At 34.8% G+C, this 23,563-nt stretch overlaps 1 protein-coding gene across 1 annotated transcript in view; it reads left to right on the top strand.

Moving 5' to 3' along the window:
- Nucleotides 1-23,563, top strand: part of LOC131681953 (vesicular glutamate transporter 1) — a 192,405-nt gene that overhangs the window by 4,724 nt on the left and 164,118 nt on the right. Inside the window, exon 2 of the mRNA XM_058963068.1 lies at nucleotides 5,160-5,374. Within this exon, the coding sequence (XP_058819051.1) occupies nucleotides 5,325-5,374 (50 nt within the window). The 5' untranslated portion in view covers nucleotides 5,160-5,324. The remainder of the gene's footprint in view (nucleotides 1-5,159; nucleotides 5,375-23,563) is intronic.

Below are 23,563 nucleotides of genomic sequence, written 5' to 3' on the forward strand. Positions count from 1 at the left end.
GTTGAAGTCAAAAGCCATCGACACAGTGTTAAAAACTTGCTGGAGTCCGGTAACAGCGCTCTGGCAACCATAGTTTGTTCTCCTGAACGGAACTCGCAGAAGAGAGTTATTACGTAGAGCTCGAACGCGGGCTTGAAGATCCAGACGTCCGAGGATTGTAGGGCAATCCACTCTGGCAGAGAGTAAGTCCGAGACGAGCAGGGCTTGAGAGAAGTCCCTCCGAATGCTGAGTGTATCGAGGTGTATCGTATGGACCTGCATTGGACAGCATCGATTCTGTCAATCCCGTTCTGGTAGTACGGATTCCAAACAGCAGAACAATATTCTAATGTTGAGCGGACCAACACACAGTAAAGCGATTTAAGACAATATACGTCCCTGAAGTTTTTCGCTATTCGGAAGATGAACCCAAGCTGTTGTGATGCCTTATCCACGATGTATGAAGTATGTGGTTTGAACGTTAGTACCGAATCCATGATGACTCCGAGATCTTTGATGTGAGAGTGTCTTGGAATACTCGAGCCGAAGAAATGGTAGTTAAACTGAGTCGGATGGCGTTTCCGCGAGAACGTAACGATTGAGCATTTGCTCGGGTTCAAAACCATTCTGTTTAGATCACACCACGTACTAAAGCTGTCCAGTTTCATCTGAAGAAGCTCGGCATCGGTTTTATCGCGTATTTGTTGAATAATTTTCATGTCGTCGGCGAAAGAAAGCCGGGGTCCTTGTAATGTGATATTGACGTCATTAAAGTAGAGGAGGAATATTACTGGACCGAGATAGCTTCCTTGTGGTATGCCGGATGTAGCGAAGAATGGTGCAGATAGACAGTCCTTAATGCTGATTTGGAGTTGCCTTCCATCGAGGTAGGAACGAAACCAGCGCAGAAGTTGTCCATGAATGCCGAGTTTGTCCAGCTTCGCTATTGCGATATCATGGTTGATTTTGTCGAAGGCCGCAGATAGATCCATGTAAATAGCATCGGTTTGCAATCCGTCAGCGAATCCATCCATTACATATGTTGTGAACGAGAGCAGGTTTGTCGTTGTCGATCGTTTAGGCATGAAACCGTGTTGGTCATCTGCAATGTAGTGTTTGCAGTGAAAGAAAATAGGATCTAACACAACCGGCTCGAGCAGTTTTGATACGGCACTTAAACACGAGATTTCCCGATAATTGTCGATGTTCGATTTGTTTCCTTTTTTATGAACTGGAAACATGTGCGCTGCTTTCCAGCACGAAGGGAATGTACCAGTAGTGAGTGATAGCTCGAAGACTCGCCGAAGTGGTTCAAGAAGCCCGCTGATGCACTTTTTGACAAAAATCGAGGGAACACCATCTGGACCCGGGGAACACGATGCTTTCAGTTTGGCATTTGCTGCAAGAATGGCAGCATTATCGACACAAATTCGGTTGGTGGTTTGTCCTAGAGAAGGAGTTAAATTGGCGGCGGCAGTGACTTGTTGTGGTGGCAGGCGCTCGTTGGAAAAAAATTGTCGGAGAACAGTTGGTAAATTTCTTTAGTGTCGGTGCCTAAAACTCCATTAAACGACATACAAGATGGTAAACCGGATTCTTTTCGCTGCTCGTTAACATACTTCCAGAACGACTTGGGCTTGGATTTCAGTTGACGCTCGACGTTTCGCTGGTGTCTAAAAAGGCGCGTCTGCTTTGTTGTTTGTATTCGTGGTTCAGTTGAAAGTAGTGATTTCGTAATGCAAGTGTCTTATACTTCGAGAATTTTTTAAATGCAGCTCGTTTGGCAGATTTTAAACGTTTTAGAGGCTATTTATCTATTTGATAAAACAAAAAAAAAATTAAATGCCCATAAAAATCTATGCAGACCTGCTAAAGACAAATGGGAAACGTCATTTTTTTTATTATTGTCACTCTTACTTTCCCAAATATTATTGTCGTTGTTGATCACATTGAGTTTTTTTTATCAATTCCACGCACTCTCAAAAAATACATTTTAGCAAATATAGAATTGTATGTTTTCGGTGAGCAAGGTTATGTTTGTAAACATCAAACTGCACTTCCCATTCGAAGCATTGTCCCCAATCCATATTTCGGAGCATCTCTTCAAAAAAGAGTTCATGATAATTACTATGGGACCTCGGTTATAAGTTATAAGTTATCAGTTATAAGATCCAATTCTCACCATTTTACAAAAGTTCTCATTATGCTTAAAAAAATTGATTCTCAATTTAATGATCAAACAATATGCTTCCAAAATTATTGTTGTGCAATATTTAATTAAATTAGTTGGCATCAACAAATTTGTTTATTTTTTCAATCTAACTAATATTGGTTGGAGGGGAAGAGAGTTTAACCCCCTAACCCCCCTGGTTACGATACTGATTTGGATAATATCGCTTCAGCCACTACTGAAAAACACGAAGGAGAGTTTCATACACATAGACATTATCCCAAATCGTTGAGCTGAGTCGATTGGTATATGAGATTTATGAGACTGAGTTCGGGAAAAGCGTTTTCTGTACATTTCTTTTATAAGAAATGTAAAAATTATTTATGCTAAATTTGTCAAAAAGGTCCGTGCCCAAAGCAATTGAGGTTTTAAATGGAAAATAAAAATATTTTTCTCATCTTTTTTTTTTTTTTAAATTTACAATGCTCGAAAAATTTCAAACTTGGTATAGTTCGATGACATGATAGAAGGTCTATTACAAAATATTCAAAAATAAATTAGTAAAATATTTTTGTTTAAACAAAAAACCAGAAATTTTGAAATTAAGCAAAGCTGCAGTTTAATTTTTTTTCTTGGACTCCAAAATAACAATCTTGAATCCTTGCATCTGGTGCTCGTCCTCTATTAAGTTTCGAAAGTTTTTGATCATTTAAAAAAGTGTTGAGTTTCCATATAAACCCTATGAAATATGCCAGAATTTTCCTAATAAAGTTTCAATCGCTTTGGGGCTTTGTTAATGTGGTCCAATATCATTAGAATTTTGCACAAATTTCAATATTATAACCAAAGCTGGACAAAACTGTAGCATCGTAAAAAAATTGCCACTCTAATAGATATTATTTGTTGATATTTTACAAATAATAGTTAAGGGGCCATGCATAAATGACGTAGCATTTTGGGGGGTAGGGAGGGTATGCCAAATTTGTGACGAAGTGTTACGAGGGGGAGGGTAGGGTCAGAAGTTGTGCGACGTAGCATTAAGTTTAAAACCCATTGTTTAGAGAAAACAATTTAATGATCATCCATTCCCAAGAGAAATAAATTTAAATTCAAACAAGTTACTTTTGATGCGGTTTTTCATGAGGTAAATTTTACGATTCGCGGAATTGCAAGTTCGCGAAAATACAAAAAGATTTTGTATGCGGATTTAACTAGCTACATTAGTTAGCTAATGTTGCTAATTAGTAGACTTAGTTTGAAAGCTGAATTAAATTTTCACTTCGGATTCAACCAAACAAAATTTAGTAATTTAGATGAACGTATGCCTCTTACAATCATTGGCGGCTGCACGATTGTGAACTGAGAGAACTTCTCTTCATGCTCCCTTTGACTTATAAAATTCAAAACAAAACTATCAACACTATATTTGTCATGAAATGGGCTTATTTTACACGCAATTTGCTGTTATAATGAAAATGTTGATAAAAGTCGTCAAACATTTTTAAAAGGACATGTAGGTATTTAAAATAATTGAAAAACATATGTAATTTTTTTTCATCTCCCGGGCGCTTTGCATGGGATGAGGGGGAGGGGGTAGGTAAATGTTACGTTATTTACGAGGGGGAGGTAAGAATTTTGTGACCAAATGCTACGTGGGGGGAGGGAGGGGTCAAAAATCGCCGAAAAAAAGCTACGTCATTTGTGTACGGCCCCTAACTCTGTTTTGGGCCTATCAATACGCGTAATAACGGCAATAAATAAATTTAGCTACGCCTATCCCTGTGGTTTTCAAATAACATACACGCAGAAAAAATTAGCATATTTAAATCAAAAATGTGTGTTATTGAATCCAATCATTTATTGTTTATCACTTTAACAAACAAACTTATTGGCTTGAAAAAAATTTTTTATTAGAACAACAACAAATTTTTGCTTTCAATAAATACCTTTTTAGTATCAATAATTTTCTTTTAATTTCAATAAAATAATTATTGAAAAACGGAACGATAATTTTGTTTTATTGAAACAATAAATAAATTTTATTGGATTCATGGACCAATAATTTAATTTATTGAATTTAATGCATAATTTTATTGAACCTACAAATTTCACTCCAAAAAGAAAATGTAGGTTAAGCGGTTTCGCATATCTTGTCGACCAGTTATCGGTAATACAGTAGTATTCCTTTTTCAATTTGTGACCTCATAAATGTTACAAGAATATTAATTATATAAGAATATGTGAAATGGAATGAAATGATAGAAAAAAGTCAGCAAATTTAATTTTATTCGCTATGCCCGCCCCCATAAAATATAGCAATAATGACTCTCATGTTTGGAAATAAAGTCAAAAGTGATATCAATTATTATAACAAAATGTGTATCGAGCATTTTTTAAAGGTTTACTATGTACAACAATGTTACCACAAACTTGTTGCCAAAAATGGAACGTGCCAAAAACGTAATCTTACTGTACTTACTGTTTGTTATTATTTAATCGTAATAATCGGGGACGGTTCAGGTGGTGTTGGTCACGAAATACGTACCGCAAAGCGTCCCCCTGATTTAAACATCCTAAGATTGTGCTTCTAAGCTTCTATTCGAAAATGTGTTTTTCGTCTAATTTTCGAAATTAAATCTTTTGAAGGTGCGCTCAAACTGATTAGGCATTGCATGCTTATAACTAGTTTGAGATCCTGGGATTATATTATTGCATATATTTTATTTATAATGAGAGAATTTTCTAGCCAATTATTATAAACATCAGGACTTTTGCGAAATAATACCAGTTCCTACAATTTTACAAAAACCTTTGTTATGCTTAAACAAATCGGTCCCCGAAATATTTGTTAGAAAACTCTCTTCAAAACGAATTATTATTTGTTTGTTTGGAATAAGTTCAGTTCTTTTCACGCTAAATTATTTTGGTTTGTGTGGGAGAATCGACACCCCAAACCCTCTTCCCCAGGTGACGCCACTGATTGATGCGTATTACTTTTTTTTAATTCCAGACCCCAACCGATCGATCGATCAAAATGCCATGATTCATCGAATACCGCTCTGAAACGCCCCAAAACCGGAAACCTTGCTCATTTGCTCCACTGCTAGCGTGAGCCAAGGTTAGACAGAAGCGCGAATTCTTCAGATTAATCTCAGTGTTCACTAACGGCAACAAAATGGCTGCCTTCGCTGCAATTAAGGATCGCGCCTCCAACGTTTTTGGCGGGTGAGTAAAAATACCAATCCTTTACTTAGGGCCGATTTCTTCACCCTCGCTTAGTGTTTAAGCCAGGTTTAAACGTACTGGTGAACCTGGGTTAAAAGCGAGGGTGAAGAAATCGATCCTTAGTCAACTGTATCATAATTTGCATAGAATGAATCAAAAAAGAGAAATCTCTACAAAAAAAATGATTACGGCATAAAACTAATTGTCGAAATTTTCTTTGAAGGGGTCAAACGATTATTAGTGAATACAGTTCACAACAGTCAATGAAAGAGAAAATTTCTCTTTTGTATACCACCATTATCTGTGATTGGAGAGTAGCGCACCGTTCCATAATTTTAGGTCATTGAATCCATTTCTGCTATCAGTTTTGAAATTCCATAGTTCTTTTTTTCGGCTATTTAAAAAAAACTCATTAGGAAGTGGTGGTCTTTAAAGGATTAATATGTACGTCAATATAAGTAGCCAATCACATCCGATAGCAGAAATGGTTTTTCATACTAGTAAAAATCGCAAATTTTTCAACAATATGAGCTTGTTGAGGTTTCGAATTTGTAAGAAGATGTATCAGCTAGAGGGCGTCTCCAAATGGATATTTAAAAAAATATAGATATAAAAAAAATTGGTTCAACATGAGGTTTATTTATCTTGAATCTACACTAAATTTTGAGCCAGATTGATAATAAGCGATCCATGGGAGACCACCTCAAAAATTGTAAGTCGTTTAAAGATCAATTACTTATATTACTTAGACTCAATCAAACGTAAATAATTTCAGCACAAAAAGCTTAAATCTAGTTTAAAACAATCCTTCTTCTTTTTGAAGAACTCAAAACTACCGCGGTCAGCCGTATTGCTCTTGAGATATGGCCATTAGAAGATCGAAAGTATGAAAAATTCATATGATTGATTTAAACAGAAATCGTCGACATCACTTGCGTCAACGACATGTTAATAATTCATTTTCAGCCGATTATCGTAAAATAGAGATTTGAGATAATTTTCTTCAAACTTAGATTTTTACACAACTTCAAGGTGACGATGAATTCTGAAAAAAACTATATTCAAATCTATGTTATTCAAATGAACAATTCTTTTTAGTTAAGATGCCGATTCAGATCGAACTGGTTTGATTTGAAAGGTTATTCGCTGGATTTATACTTGTTTTCCGATTTAGTAAATACATACAAACCTTCCTTCTCGCTCAGGCACGAAGAACAAATAATAAATCGTATGTTAAATTAAAGTTACAATTTTTAAAGAGGCTGTATTTTTTTTTTGAAACAGTTCGGAAAGATCGCTTGTAGTTCATAACATTTGAAAATTAGTGTAGGTTCAGTGAAATTCTGGCCAGAGTTGGCAAGCTGCCTCTACTGCCGAGAGGGTGGAAAAATGGTGCCTCGACCTCGACAACAAGGTGGATTTCGGCGACAAGGATTTCAATCCACTCATCATTTCGCCCAATCATCAAGCGTAAAGAAAACTATAAAGACACTCCAAGACGCTGCACGGTTAAATAAAACAACCTGCAGAAAAGTTCTTTTAACTTACTTTTGAGTTGTGCGTCGCTTTCGCACTTATTAGTGTTGTCAAAAACAAAAAGAGAGATTCGACTCAGTCGAGGTCTTCCGTGGAGGAAGGTACTTTTGAGTTGTTTGGGGTGAACTCAAAATTAGGTAAATTCAACTTAAATTTGAGTATAAAAAACCTATCAATGAGTTGTAATTTTTGCCGTGGTTAAATGGAAACTACCTTCAACACGGTTTACCTAATTTTAAGTTCCCCCACGATACCACGAGATTGAGTCAAGGGAACTCAATTTTAGGTAGTTTTTCGTTTCCGTGTGCATAGTTGACTCGATGATACATAAAAATAGGCGATGAGATTTACCAGTCCAGTGTGTGGCAGATAATGACGAGTGAGTGTGTCAGTGAGTTCATTCGAGCACCGTCGGAGTATTTGTGTATTTTTTCATGGAAGTAAGATAAAATATTTTAATTTCGTCGAAATCAAATTTTTCGTACGTCAAATCGATCCTGAGAAACACCTTTTTATGCGACTGAATTTTAAGTGAACTAGACTTTACCGTCAGGTCGCGTATTGCGCTGGGAAAACGTATCGTGTTAATTTAAAAGCGTTTATAAACCGAGCAATTTGTATTCTTTGTTGATTTATAAAAAAAAAATTTATTCAAAGTATAGAAAGCAAATATTTAAACAGAAACATTTTCCGGGCAAAACGTGTAAATTTTGGAATAAAACGGCAATAACAATCACCATTGCACTCAATTTTGTTTACACATATTACCATTGCACAGTTTGCAAAAGCAAATTTAGCAGGAAATTTAATTTTTTTAACGAAACCACTTAACTTTATTTTGTCTTTGGAAAAATTTGCGTAGTTAGTGAGACCATTCTTTTTGTTAAAACAACTGTGGTGGGTGGTTCTAATTTTACCAAGATCAAAAATTTAACTTTTAAATTATTCTAGATAGAATCATACAAACTTCTGTGAAGTTGTAGATCGACAAGCTTTAGAGAAGTTTGCTTAAGACAGCTCTATCTGTCACATTTTTCATTTCACAACAAATATAAATTAGATGCTTAGGGTGTTTCTTAGAATAACTGTTTTATTAAAAAACTTTTGCGGTATTGATTGAAAACTAAAGCAGTCTTCAACCAACTTTAAGATTTTTATTTAATTATTATCGTTGAAAAGTTATCAGCGCTTTCTCGCCGAAAATGGGGCTCTTTGGAAAACCAATATCACTCATTACTTAGGGAAAATAAAAGACTACTTTTAAGCATATTTGAAAAAAATGGGTAGGTAATGTCAGAGACATAACCGAAGTGAAATAGAATACACTTAGGCTGGTAATTCGAATGCCAATTTTTTTACTATCTTCTGCATGGTTGCATTAAATTCAGCTACAAAGTATTTCTGTTATTTATATATATATATGGATTACCTACATGTACATCACTTGCGATGCGTTTATGCAAATGAAATTTGGGTCCGACCTCGAAACTTGCAATCGTCCACCCGAGACACATGTGACACATTCAATTGCTAGGTTTGCTGCCAAGTTTCCAGTGGGTAATTATTTTTCAAGTGGATAGTACTACCTTTACTACTCACATTATTGAATATTTCATTACACATATGTATGGTGGGATCAAAAGGCATTAGTCTAGCTGATTTACTTTAGAAATAGGCCACTTTAAAGCATGGCATGCACAAATAAAATAAATTAAAGGCCAAATCGGATAAAAAATACTGGACTGGAAGTTAAACGCACTCCACAGTTAAAAGCCAGTAGAATGGAATTTGCGCGTGGAATGTCAGCATAAGAGAATTCAGACGAATGTCCTATAAAAATAATATATTCAAACCTTAACCAACAAGGTTTCTTCGCAACTCTGCAATTGTCACGTATGATAATAACCGTATGATAATAACCGACAACAAATGTAGTACCAGGACAATACTTTTAACGGAGCATTTCACTTGTAGAGCAGCGAAATTCTCTAACAAAATAAGTAAAATGAAAATCCTGTTTCACGTTTCTCAGTTTGCCACCAGTATCAAACCATCAACAGAAACTTATATCAGTATTCAACAAACCAAAATAATCTCCTACAAAACGTCAATCGCAGCCACACTACAGTTTGCTAGAAAAAAACTAATAAAAGAGCAGACTCCTTCGCAGTGCACTCTGGAGCGCGCGCCGTGATGAATTTATTTGAGAACGCCACACATACTTGAAAGAGCAAGAGAGCGCGGTCTCTCGCACCCAACCACCCCATCGCCTTGAAATTCGTTTATTTAGCTCCGAAATAACGAGCGGTCTGTTTTTTCTGTGATCTGTGATCATTGTATGTATAATACTGGCGCACCTGTACATCATTGAAATGATGCCTGGCGGCAGTCATGGAACATATTGCTTCGAGCTGGCGGAATGTAGCAACTACTACGAGGTCAGAAAGCAAACTGACGATTTTTTCTTATGTGCAGCTTTTATATGCGTGTCACTGTTCACTGGATGACAAAGAGGCGGTCCTAGCAACGCTCGCTGCTTAGTTGAATTGTTCGGACCAACCAGCGCTGATAATTACCACTTTCACAAAATACATTATTTTTTTTATTTACAGTAATCGTAATTTTACGGAATCAAATACAATATAAGTGCATATATTTCCCATCAGATAGTGCAAAAATAGAGCGATTTCGATCAGTACAACAGAAGTTATTCGCATTTGAAAACTGGGAAAAGATCTCAACATAAACTTTGAAACGGGACCCCTATATTGAAACGTTAGAAGTATTCTACTTAAAAAAAGGCGAGCACGATTTTTTAAAACCGAGCAATTTAAATTTTACTGATTTCAAAAAAATAATTTTTGATATTATAAGTATTTATATCTTTTAAATAATAGAAGCTCGAGTTTTGATGTATTAAAAGAAAATCTTCGTCTTCAAAAACTCAGAAAAACATCTAAAGGATATGTTAGAAAAAAAGAAAGCAAGTATGTTTAGATTACTTTCACAGTGGACAATATAAAAGATACAGCTTCGTTTCCGTGATAAAACTTTGCTCTTTACAAGACTTTTTTATTATTTTAAATAGTGGGTAGGGTGGTTCTAAATTTATTAAAATCATTAATTTATCTTTTTAATGGAATGATATAGAGTGTCGCAGTTTTCCAGAAAATTGAAGAAAATCAAATTTAAAAAAAAAAACTTTATCGAAGACATTGGAAATCTATGGCTTGTACTATTCATTTTAAAATTTACCGAAAAAATTAGGGTGCTCCTTGAAAAAAATGTTTTATTTAAATATTTTATTTTTGTAGTTTTTATTTTTCATTAAGATGACGTCAGATATTTTAAAGTTGAACAGTTTGTCTGAAGATATTGAACCTCTAGGTCGTTTTAAAGGTATATGTACTTTTTACTAAAAATGAACTATTTTTTTTAGTAAATATTGCAAGATATACGAAAATATCGTATTTGTCATTTTTTTTGGTAATCTGTACTGCAAAGCATGATATTTCATACGACAGCAACGGTATTTAATGTTAAGTGTTATAATCGAAGATAATGCTATTTGAAAAAATTATATATTTTATGTAAAAGTTTTCATAACGTTGGAACGAAAAAAGTGTAGTAGTTTGCGTATAGAAACAAATTATGCGACTCAGTGACGAAACTTTTTGTAGAACATCTCTGGAAAAAGCACGATTTGCGGTGTAAACTGCCATTCAAAAACTACTTTACCGATTTATTTCATACTTTGCATACACGGATGTACAAAAACATCTTACCCCTACGTTGAGTTTTTGAGATAATTTTTCCATTTAATCCCTTTTATCATAAAATGGCGGAATCTTGAAAAATAGCAATTTTTATTTCAAATGAAAAATAGCAATCTTTATTTCAAATGAGTAAAAAAACCCTTAACAGACCACTTTAATATCAACTGTGGTAATACACTGAAACCTCCATTTACGAACTCTAAGTAATATTCGATTTATGTAACTTTTTTTACGAACTAAATTCGAAATCAAGTTCGTAAAAAAGTTTGAGTAAGAAGTTGTATACAACTTTACATATTCTTAGCTAATTGTTACTAATAAAAGTTGGGGATTTTCGGAATGGGATAAACGAGTTAATGACGGAAATAGAAACATCTAGCCGTTTTGAAATCCAAGATGGCGACTGCCGGTTTAGATAAATTCTCCATTACCTCAACAATATAGGTATTTTTGGCACGGGATTGACCAATACATGACGAAAATCGATACCTGGAGCTAATTTGAAACCCAAGATGGCGAATTCCGGTTTAAATTTCTATATTGTTAGGGTTATCGAGAGTATTGCTCTATCAAAGAATTTAAATAAGAATGTGAAGCAAACTTTTTTACGGACTAAATTCCAAATAACGAATACTTTTTTACGAACAAATTCAATTTATGAATCCCTGGTTTGGTTCGTTAATGGAGGTTACAGTGTATACCAGAGGTGGGAAAATACCGGTTGAGTACCGGTACGGTAAACCAAATTTTCACAAGTGTTTATGTTTCCTTTACATTGTGTGCGGTCTTATCGCTGGTTGTGTTTATACGAGACATGAAAACCAAACCGAGTTTCGTTTACACAGCACCGCGGTTTGGTTTTGATTTTCGTTTACCGGTTTACGAGTATGGGAAGGAAACACGAGAATAACGAAACCAAACTTCGGTTGCGTTGCGTTTGTGTATTCGGGTTGATGTTTATCGGCTGTGCTAATGCAGCTAGTATTTTTATTAAGAATTCTAAATAAATTTCTTTATAATATAAGGTATCTTTTCGGTAATTGAAAAAATGTCTTCAGACATATTTCTGTTCAAATAAATCATGTTCGTGGTCATGAATGGCGTTCCTTAACTCAATATTGCGACATTTTCATAATGATTTTTCATCAGGAAGTTTGCAATATGGATATGTTTGGTATGGGAAACTGCCCAAAAATCGAAAGTAAAAGGAAATTTAATAGCCTCCGCTATACCTATGATAGCAGATCAAAATTTAAGATGACGGTATATTCAAGATATTCTGTCATCTAGAATCACGCGACATGGACATTTCAAATATAAGAAATATGTCAAAAGATCGAAAATCGATGCCTGCCGTCATTTAAAATCTGAAATGGCTAGCTATATTCAATACTACTGGTATTCAATAACGTTTTAATGGTAAAAATATCATGAAACAAGGGTATTTTTGATATCGAAAAGTTGTGTAGAGATTAAAAATTGTTATTCGTTGTCATTTTGCATCCCAATATGGTGTTATTTTCACGACGATTTATCATTTAAAAGCATGCATATTTAAATAGGCATATATTTCCAAGGAAACGAAACTTGGATTGCGTCGTAAATTAGAAATTCAAAATGGCGGCCTTTTCATGATGATTTAACAACTAGCATGGTTATATTGTGGACCAATATCCACATTAATGATTGAAGGTCGTTTTACATGTTTTGTTGTAATGAGACAGACAACTGATTGGACACAATGTGAACAAATTTTTTTTATTCAAATTATTGCGCAACATTTTTTAAAAATTTAATTGTTCTGCAGTAGATTTATATACACACATCGACTGGTATCGCCGGAAATATTTATTCCTTAAAGAAACTTAGTTTTTAATCGCGGTCTATAAAATGAAAGTGTTTTTGCTATTCGTTAGTTGGTTGCTGTTCTCAATGAATAAGGTTTTTTTGTAATTGAATAATTTAGTGGTAGTTTTCTCTAAACTCGAATGTTCGCGACCAAACCTAGATGTTTCAAAACGATGTACAGTAACAGCAAAAATAACAGAAATATGTATTACCAGCACTCAGTAAATAAGAACCTAATCGTGAGTTATGTAAATAACACACACATACAAGCAACCCGATCAGAAGGGCATAACTGATTTATAACACCTGGAGTTATTTATTTCAAAAATATTTTGAAACAGACCCTGTTATAAATACGGCTGGTTAGTTGTTAAAATAACAAAAAATAAAACAAAAACCTGGTTAATGATAACAAAATTCTAATAAAATTTTATATGATTTTATCAAAGTTAAAACTAAATGAGATATAATTTTTTTTTCCAAAAGTATGTACGTCCTCTGTAAGAGAACTGTATTAGATATAATCATCTAATGACAGTGACCTAGTAACAAACGATCAATTCATAAATTGATGGTCTCATAATAGATTATGTTATAATACTGATAGTATAGAAAACTGTCCGCAATCCACTTTCAATTCAGTTATCTGAATATAACTCCAGTTGTTATAAATATCAACCATAGTTATAATAGTGCTATTGTTTTGTTATGCTCTTCTGATCGGGAATTGCCTCTGTGCAAGGATAGATGCATCAATACGATGCGCCGTAGCAGCAATAATAAGGATATATGTAAACAAAATGCGAGTGTGTGCTCGAGATTATTCGAGAATCGCCTAACCAGCGCAACCAGACGTGGATTAGATCTCATTGATACGACTATTGGCGATATAAATACAGGCTACTTTGAATGCATTTAGTGTTAATGTGAAGTTTCAAGTGATTCAAGTCATGTTTAATTGATTTAATTAATTTTATTGATTTCATTAATTTAATTGATTTTATTGTTTTTGTTATTTTATTGACATCGCTGATTTCATTGTTTTCTTTAATTTCAATTTGAACAATGGTTGAACTTTTAACAACTGCTCAGAACCAGCCATTTCGATATTACCCCATTGACTCTCAACAACTAATTGAACTCAATTCAGTTGTCTATTCGGCAGCACTGCAGACGAATTTACTGCTTCTTCTTCCAACCGAAGCAGCGTGTACAGAAAAAAACTAGGCTCGGTTTTCTAAAGCCAAACCGAAACTGCTGCTGAGAATACATCAACACAAGTTGAAATTCGTACACACATGTAAACGGTGTTGAGTGGCTCGGTTTGGTTTTACAAACTGAGACTCGGTGGAGGTTTTTCTTTCGTTTACCGTGTGAACGAAATCCAAATTGAATACGATGTGCATCACTCGTTTACACGTGTTGAGATTTTGAGAACAATACCAGTGTATGAACGTACTGGTTGATTTTCTTACTCACCTCTGGTGTATACTGAACCTGTATTATTTGATTTTTTCGTGTTGTGGTAATTTGAATTGTGTCCAATTTTCATCAATACCTAAAACAAAGTGTAACAAACAGTTAATAATACTCGTCGAAATTAAATATTTTGCCGTTGCGAGAATTACCTTTCCGAAAAATTTGGAGTGCTGTGATGGCGCTTTCTGCTACTGCAGCTCTTTGGACAAGTTATCTACATCATAGAAAACACACAACATACCTTAATCGCTTCGTACTAAGTAGGGGAAACATTTATAACTAACAGTTCCGTGTAGCGTTCGCCGCGGTGCGGATGTTGGCGGAAAATGGATTGTCCGCACCGCAAAAAAATAATAAAACTGCACCGCTTACCGCAACCGCATTAAATTTACCGCACCGCGCGGTAATGCGGTAAATTCGTTAAAATTTATGTATTTAATAAAAAGTGTTTCAAAATTCTTCATTTATTTTGCATAATCACATATAGTAAAATGTTATTCTTATTTAGACTAAATTTAACTTTGACGGACTCCTCAGAATGTATCGTTTGTGAAAAAAATGTAACGTTTATAAAAAAAGTAGTTTTTATTAATAAAATGCCGTATATTTTAAAACAAATACTTAAGAAATAAGGCAGTATGTTGTTATTCCTCTAAATATTAGCATAGCCCTAAACTCCTGCAAAATGTAAATATCTTTCATCATTATACATACAAAAACGTTCTTCCGCAGCAATTAATAGAAACACTTTTATTTTAACTATTCTTCAGTTAATTGTATAAAAGTGTAATGAGTCATAAAGTAGTTATTTTTTTTCTTTCTATTGTCATATTTTCAATGATTTTGACCCATGAAAAGGAAATGGATGTTTTCCGCATTTACGTAGTAAAAATCACCTTCCTTTCTTCAAGGAATTTCACAAAAGAAAATGTTAAAGGTGAAACACAGGTACTTGGATATTGCTACGCATATATCCCAATACAGTTATATAGAACATATTGAATTTCTTCAATAAGAACGACGCTACATTTGACAAAAAAAAATTCCGCACATAACATCTAATCAACCGGTACAGAGTTAAGGAAAATTACAAAAACTTCAAACTATGTATGATTTGCTGCTGCAAAACTGTTATTAAAAATAGGATATTTTAAGGACAATATATACCAAAACCATAACTTCCGTATTTTTCAAGATATTGATGTATTCTCTTTCGCTAAGATTGCTTCCCTGGCCATACGCACTATGAAAAATATTAGGGAAAATACATTTTAGCATTTAATGCTAAACTTTCGAACTAGCATTTGGAAAATTACAGTTCATACATTGTTTATGTATGAACTGTAATTTTCCAAATGCTAGTTCGAAAGTTTAGCATTAAATGCTAAAATGTATTTTCCCTAATATTTTTCATAGTGCGTATGGCCAAAACAATTGCAGTGCGCGGGAGTCAAAAATTGGCCAAACAATGTGAAATTTAGCATTTGAGCTAACTTTGATATTTGTCACAATATGAAGGGAAGCTTTGAGAAACACAAAAAAATACAATACCCTACACTATAAAACACTAACTTCGAATAACTTTACTTCAAAAAAGTCACAAAATACTCTTAATGGTTCATTTGTGAAGAGGTAAAAAATATAAAATAGTGTCCAAAATATGTCGTAAAAATAGTGAGGGCCATCCATATACCACGTGGACAATTAAGGGGTGGGTAGGGATCACAAGAAAGTCCACGCTTGTGAATTGGGAGGGGGTAGGGGCAAGGGAAATGTCCACTTGGACTTTGCATTTTATTTTAGTATTGTTATTTTTATTTTCGTTTATTGGGGGCTTTAACCTCGATGGGTCATTCGCCTTAACAGCATTACATTTTTGATAAAGAAGAAAGTGAAACTAATTTGTAGCGTCATTGGTGCAAGCGTTGGATTACATTCAAATTTTCTCAAGATTTTGAAAGAGCCAAAGCGCTTATAATAGGATAGTGACCCGATCAGAATGAAGTAACAAGATTATAACAGAACACAATTTTTGTAACATATTGTGTTATAAATTTGGTCTCGTTAGTAGTTAAAATAACAGAAATTTATAACAAGTAACAATGCGAGATATAGTTTTGAAATATTTCTGTTATGTGTTTCTGATCGGGGAGGCATTTATATAAATTGAAAACATCAATTGGGAACTATCATTCCACTATTTTTGGATTTGAAAGCTTGTTAAAATTACGAGCAACTCAATAATCTGTGAATCTATCGTTATCAACTTTGTGTTATTATGATGAATCTTTTAAACGTAAATCGATTATTTGTATTTGTATATAAAAGTTTGTGCTCAACTGACAATAAGTCTTAATGAACTAATAGATCATAATGTCATCAAGATATGAGACATTTCCATGGACATTCCTCAAAGAGATTCTATGATATTTTGTGGTTAAAGTTTGAAAGATTTTTATTAAATCGGTAGCTTGCTCTAACACATTGGAAAATTTTCTCCTAGAATTGAAAACCTATTTTTATTAATGAAATCACCCAAATAACATTTTTGAAAGTCCACGTGAACATCGTAGGAAGGGGGGTAGGAGTACAGGAATTGTCCACGCTTGTCCACGGAAAGGAAGGAGGGGGTCATACATGAAGATTTTTTGTCCAAGTGGTATATGAACGGCCCCGTAGTGGATTTTCTATCGATAGCAACCTGTTTATCAAGTTAGAATACCCAAATTTTAAAAATTAAATAGCGATAGGTCGAATGCAGACTATATTCGGATTTCTTTTCATATCATGTACGAAATGATTGAACATTTCCGTGTTCCGTTTAATTTTACATGAAACATATACTTTACATCCGCAATGACATAAAATTACACTTCCTACACCCAAAACAAAAATCTCTTGCAATAGTTGCAAGCGACAATCACTTGCAAATAATGTTAGCATCGGTTGCAATTTTGCAGTGAAAGCCGCTTGCAATCACTGCAAGCATATAAAATTACTTCATCTCGCGCTATTCGTACATACGTTTCCTCAACACACTGTCAAAGGATTACCACCACATTCACGTGTGTATACTGGGTGTTATAGAAACGCACAGCGAGTTTTTATTTTCCGTCTGCTTTTTATTCATTCCTTACCAACATCATCAAACTCAGTTTTGTGGTTTATTAATTACACACGAAACGGCATCAAATTGCGGATGTGACGATTCTACGAGTTTTAACGTCCCGTTCTTACGTGTAAGGACAGATCAGTGCTCATAGGTAGCGCTAAGATGCGCAAGGGCCTGAGTTCAAATCTGGGTGCGTGTTTTACTTTTTTCATTAATCGTGAAATCATCTAAGTGTTTATATATGATTTTTATCCACTTATAACTATCTGGTAGTACACACCTAGAAAAAATAGTGTAAATTTACGTCTCCTGACCCTGACATATACGAGCATCAAAAATGACTTAGTTTTACGTTTGATTTTAATTTTACATGACGTTTAATTTCGTAAATCATGTAATTTTACTCCACATACAGCGTTTGTTCTGAATGGTAGGAAGTGTAATTTTATGTTATTGCGCATGTAAAGTATACGTTTCATGTAAAATTAAACGGAACACGGCAATGTTCCGTCATTTCGTAAATTACAGTTTGTTGAATTGTGTCATGTTTGCAATTACGTCAACGATAAAATTCAGATTTTTTTGGTGTGTATGGTTGGGTGGATAAATTATTGCTCAGTGATCTGGTTGTGCGGAGTTCATTTTACAATGCCAACAGTCTTTTTTTCTAACGCATGTTGGTCACCAATACACATACATCGCTAATACATAGACAAAATTCGTTTTTTTCTGTTTCTTGCATTGCATGCAAGGAAGCTTCTTGCAATTTTCGCACATTATCAGAACGCTTGCAATTTTCGCTCGTATTTATTGCATTAATGTAAGCGAATCTTACCGGGTACGTTTTGGATGTACCATTCAGAACAAACGCTGTATGTGGAGTAAAATTACATGATTTACGAAATTCAACGTCATGCAAAATTAAAATCAAACGTAAAACTAAGTCATTTTTGATGCTCGTATATGTTAGGGTCAGGAGACGTAAATTTACACTATTTTTTCTAGGTGTGTAGGGTTAAAAGTAAAACTCGAACGTTCTGACAGAAGGACTTTCCTAACAATGCCTTTACTAAGCATTCGCTTAAGAAATGAATCTAGTTGCATCCCTAGTTTTAATGCACTATTTAATTAAGTCGTGAGACATTATCTATTTATTTTTGAAGTGCGGTTGCGGTAATACCGCGCAATAAAAGCTCATTTCCCGCACCGCATCTGCGGGGAAAATGTCTCACCGCACCGCAAATTTTGCGGTGCGGAACAGTAAATACCGTGCGGTTGCGTTAATGATCGACACAGGCCCGTGCGCAACGGGGGGGGGCTAGTTCAAACCCCCCATGAAGGTATTGAATTACTTTTAAAAATGTATTAACTTCCTGTTCAGAAAAAAATATACTGCAAACCGTTTTGACAAATAAAATGTCATTTGAGTTCGGTCACTCTAGAAACAAGTCAATGAAGAAACCAAGGACGATATTTTGCGAGGGTGGCTGGAAAGGAATGTATGTCAAGTTGGACGGCTTCTCTGAAGGATCGGTTCACGTTTTGACAAGCTTCTATATTAGCAACAGGGTGTCTTTGGGGGAATTGTTCGTATGAATATTCTCCACAATCTGATAAAAATTGAATTGAGGTATTGAATTGAACTAGAAAAAATAACTTTTTATACTGACGAGGTAGAAAGTTGATGCCTTCGACAATGTTGTAGAAATCCTCGTAATGAAGAATTTTATTGAACAACTTGAACTTCTAGGACTTAATGTTATCGATTTATAAAGCGTTTTCTAAGGCCCTCCACATTTGTTTGGAACATGGTTTGCACGAAAAGTCAAAGTGGAAAAAGTTATATTAAAAAAAACTAAATTTATGGGTGTTGCTATAGAAAACGCTTTATAAATCGATAACTTTAAGTCATAAAAGTTCAAGTTGTGCAACAAAATTCTTCATTACGAGTATTTCTAAAACTTTGTCGAAGGCACCAACTTTCTACCCCGTCAGTATAAATTGTTATTTTTTTTTAGTTTGATCGTAGTAAGCCATGTCAAATTTTGATTTTTAATTTTAATTTTCATCAGTTTTTGGAGAATATTCTGACAAACAATTCGTCCAAAGATACCCTGTGAAAATGTTCGATGGTTTGACCTTGTAAGTAGCGGTTTGCCCACTACTCGGGTTCTGATTGCCCGGCGAACCCTTCTTTTCAGGGCGGCCTAGGTGCCTCTATAGAATTTCGGATTTTCTTCTTCCTCAACACTTCACTTGTAGTTTCTTACGGTCCGCTGCTGGTGACGATGGCGGAAACTTTGCATACGGAGGGAAAGCTATGCACCATTGAAGCCCTAATATTTATATATGATAGATTTTTATAAGGTAGCTTAATTTCATTGCTCTCAAACCATGGATGTTTTATGCATTATTATATCGATGTAAAAATAGAAAAACTACAAAGGCAGCTCAATGGGGTTGTACAAACTGTTTACGAAGAATTACACTTCTAAACACAGAATATTTTCATTATAGAGTCAAAATTGCTCAAACGGGTCACCCAAATCAGGTGAAATTACAATTTCAAATGAAAATCCAATTGGGTCAAATCCAGATGGGTCTTGCCAAAAAAAAAGATCGTTATACAGTGAAGACCCGATTTTATCAGCCCCCCGATTTAGTCAGCTTTTTGACCCGATTTTGTCAGCCTCGTATGAAAATTGATAGTTGTTAGTTTGATGGCCTCTAGCAGACGAACCAAGTTCAAGTCGAGTAAATCCTTTTTTGAACATATTTTTCTTTTCTTAGAGTTCCGAAATATGCATTATTTATGAAATTTGCAGTTCACTTCCCCTTAAGGGAAATTTAAACTAAATAATCAGAAAGGGTTATGCGGCTATATTCAGTAGACTTACTGAACTGTTTGATATAATAGTTGAACAAGTACCATTGCAAAAAAAACAGGCGACAAGGCAACACAAAATATCCAGTTTGGTATAACGAGCAAATTTAAAATTTAAAAAATCGTAAGCAAAAGGCCCACAAAAAGTATTAAAAAAATAAGAAATGAAAGGAACTTATTAAACTATTTGGATATTTGCGATCAACTAAACCTATCCATTAATTTAGCATTTGAAGAGTATAACTCAAAAACCGAACTTCAAATAAAATCTTGCCCAAAAATCTTCTTTAATTATGTTAAAAATAATTTAGAATCGGAAAACTTCCCTTCAAAAATGAAACCTAAAGAAAATGTCGGTTTCAACTCGGAACAGATCTGCAATCTTTTCGCAACCTGCTTTAAAGACATTTATACCACATTTTCTGAAGAAGATCGTGATCGCGAATATTTCTTCCCAGAATTCACTACAGACATTGGCGTCAATCATGTCAGTGTGCCCAGCTTCTCTATTTTGGCTTTTTAACATGTCGCTTGAATCTGGCATTTTCCCCAATTTATGAAAAAGCTCGTATCTTGTACCCATTTTTAAAAGTGACAAAAATTCTGACATATGTAACTACCGCGGAATTGCCATTATATCATGTATGCCTGAACTCTTTGAAGCAATCGTTAACGAAAAACTATTCAATCAAATCAAAAACAGAATTACTAATATGCAGCATGGGTTCTTCAAAGGACGATCAACTAATACAAATTTAGTTTAATTCGTCAACTACTCATTGATTGCAATGAAGAATGAAAACTACATTGAAGCTCTTTACACAGACTCAAATGGCTCGAATCATATTTAACTAACCGTCAACAAATAGTTAGATTCAAAGGGAAGAAATCGCATCCTATTCAAGTCACATCAGGAGTTCCTCAAGGCTCCCATCTAGGCCCTCTTTTGTTCGTTTTATTCGTAAACGACATTTCATTCATTCTCAAAAACATAAAAGTTCTTATCTATGCAGACGACATGAAGCTCTTTTTAGAAATTAGGAACGAACAAGACATAAAGATATTACAGGAAGAAATACATATGTTTTATTCATGGTGTAATAAAAGCCTTCTGCAAATAATCGTAAAAAAATTTAAGGCAATAACTTTTAGTAGGAAACGAAATACACCTGACATTTCAATCGCTCTAAGAAATCAAGTGGTACAAAAATGCGAAAGAGTTAAAGATTTGGGGGTCGTTCTAGATTTAAAATTAACATTCATTGACCATTACAACACAATCATCAATAGAGCAAATAACATGCTTGGATTTATAAAGCGTTTTAGTTATAATTTTAATGATCCATATACAATTAAAACATTATACATCTCGTATAAGGTCAATACTGAAATATTGTAGCATAGTTTGGTCACCTTCCTAATCACACATGAAGAATGAATAGAATCAGTACAAAGGCAATTTTTATTGTTTGCACTTCGCAAAATAGGTTGGACACGATTTCCTCTCCCATCTTATAAAGCTCGCGGTATGCTCATTCACATCCAAACACTAAAAGAGCGCCGAGAATATGCAATGATCTTATTTGTAAACGATATAATTTCGTGTCGTATTGATTCAGTCGAAATTTTATCTAAACTTAATTTTTATATACCTTCCCGGCAGTTACGAAACCGAAATACATTTATAACAAGCAATCATCGTACAAATTATGCCAAATTTGGACCATTAAATCAGATGATGGCAACTTACAACAAGCACTGCAAAGCTATTGACTTAACAATGACAAAAAAAAAATAAAAAAAAACTATTTCAAATGTATTCGCTAATAAAGAACATCCGAAAGTAGTGCAATGTAAACCAGATAGTCCTTAGTTTAGTTATTAGTAATTTATATTTTAAGTGTATACTACACTTTATCGTTGTAACAAAACGGTCTACTCTTGTTTGACGACAGTAAATAAATAAATAAATAAATTTAAAGACTAAAGAAGAATATTTTAAGAACATTGGTTTCTTAAAAAGAAAGAAAAATATATGTCCCGATTTTGTCAATTTTGTCAATGTCAATTTCAATGTTCTATCAGCCTAAAATTTACCAAGGGGCTGATAATCTCGGGTCTTCACTGTATTATCATTTGAAGTTTTTAACCAGTTTATTTTTAAACAATTACTACGGGCAACCTAATTAACCAGGTTCTCCAAAAACCATTTAACGCCAATGAAACGTAGAATTTTATAAGCTTTCATATACAGGGTTTTTTTTTCTAGTGGTTAATGGGAGCCACCAGCAAACTGTCATGTTAATGTTGTTCAGTATTGTTTGTCATTTCATTTTTTTTGGAACGACTTACACCGCCTCACCGTCTTCAAATTGTTCAATTGTATAGAGTTATATTGAAAATTGATAGAAACTCACTCGTCGGACTTTGAGAGTAGTGTTTTACAATCTCATAAATAATTGCATAAATTTTCTAGTTGCTTTTCGCGTTTCAACAATATATTAGAGTAAAAATTCAATCTTGCACGGTTGACTGGCGCCAAAGCTCATAATCGTCACCATTAGTAATGTTCACGTAGCAATAGCATGTTTGAGAGGTAGGGTGCAGACGAGGATCGCGGCACACGTTCGAGCTAATGCATCCGCGTGGTCATATTGTTCGGTTATATGCTTTTTATCCGAAACAATCCTCCCCCAACCCCCTTCCGGACATTGTACCGTTCCACCACCACTCATCGTGTCCCATACAAATTGCTTCTCCGCTTTTGTTGATGAGTTACTTCTGTCTTCCGGGGCTCAATTGGGTGTGGGGGAGTTTTTTTTCCCTCTATCATGTTACTGTTTTCCATTCCGCACCATAAATTGCACATCAGCATAAATGGAGTCGTTTTTTGGTGAACATGCAGGAGCGTAACAGAGCGTTCAATTTGATGTAAAACCATATCGCATTTAATATTTATATTTTGTACACGGGGGTGGCAAACATCCTCACTGCCGCCGCCGCCGCCGCCACCACCACCGGTGTGTGGTAAGGGTGACTTTTTAGCCATTCGATAGAAGCGGTAGCGGAGTTCTGGTAGTTTGCTGTCGGATAACTCAACACTCACTGCCACGGGGATCGAGCCGGACTAGGGGAAGGAAACTCTTTGATTTTATAAATCACAAAATTTCATCATTGCTGCGAAGGGTAGATGACGACAGAAAGATACAATTATTGTCCTGTCTGGGTTGATAAAGAAGCTGGCAAAGGGACTGATGATATTTACGCTAAATGAAGTGGAGCCGGATGAAGTTTATTAGGAGCGAAGTATTTGCTAGGGCTTTTTGTCCGGAGGCAAATTGAGTTGCCATGCGGGAGGAAATGATATTAAAGAGCACATGTTGCTGATGATTGACGGGCGTTTTGTACCGGTTTGCGGCCAGTCTGCGAGCGAAACCTGCGCGGTTGAAATTCTGATTTGGAAGGCATCAGCTTATAGAAAGTTTAATGATGTTAGTAGTTACATAAGGTCGGATCGAATTTTTAATAGTGGCGGATAAATCAGAGCATCACTA

The sequence above is a fragment of the Topomyia yanbarensis genome, chromosome 2, assembly GCF_030247195.1.
Source record: "Topomyia yanbarensis strain Yona2022 chromosome 2, ASM3024719v1, whole genome shotgun sequence".
NCBI classification, from domain to species: Eukaryota; Metazoa; Arthropoda; class Insecta; order Diptera; family Culicidae; genus Topomyia; species Topomyia yanbarensis.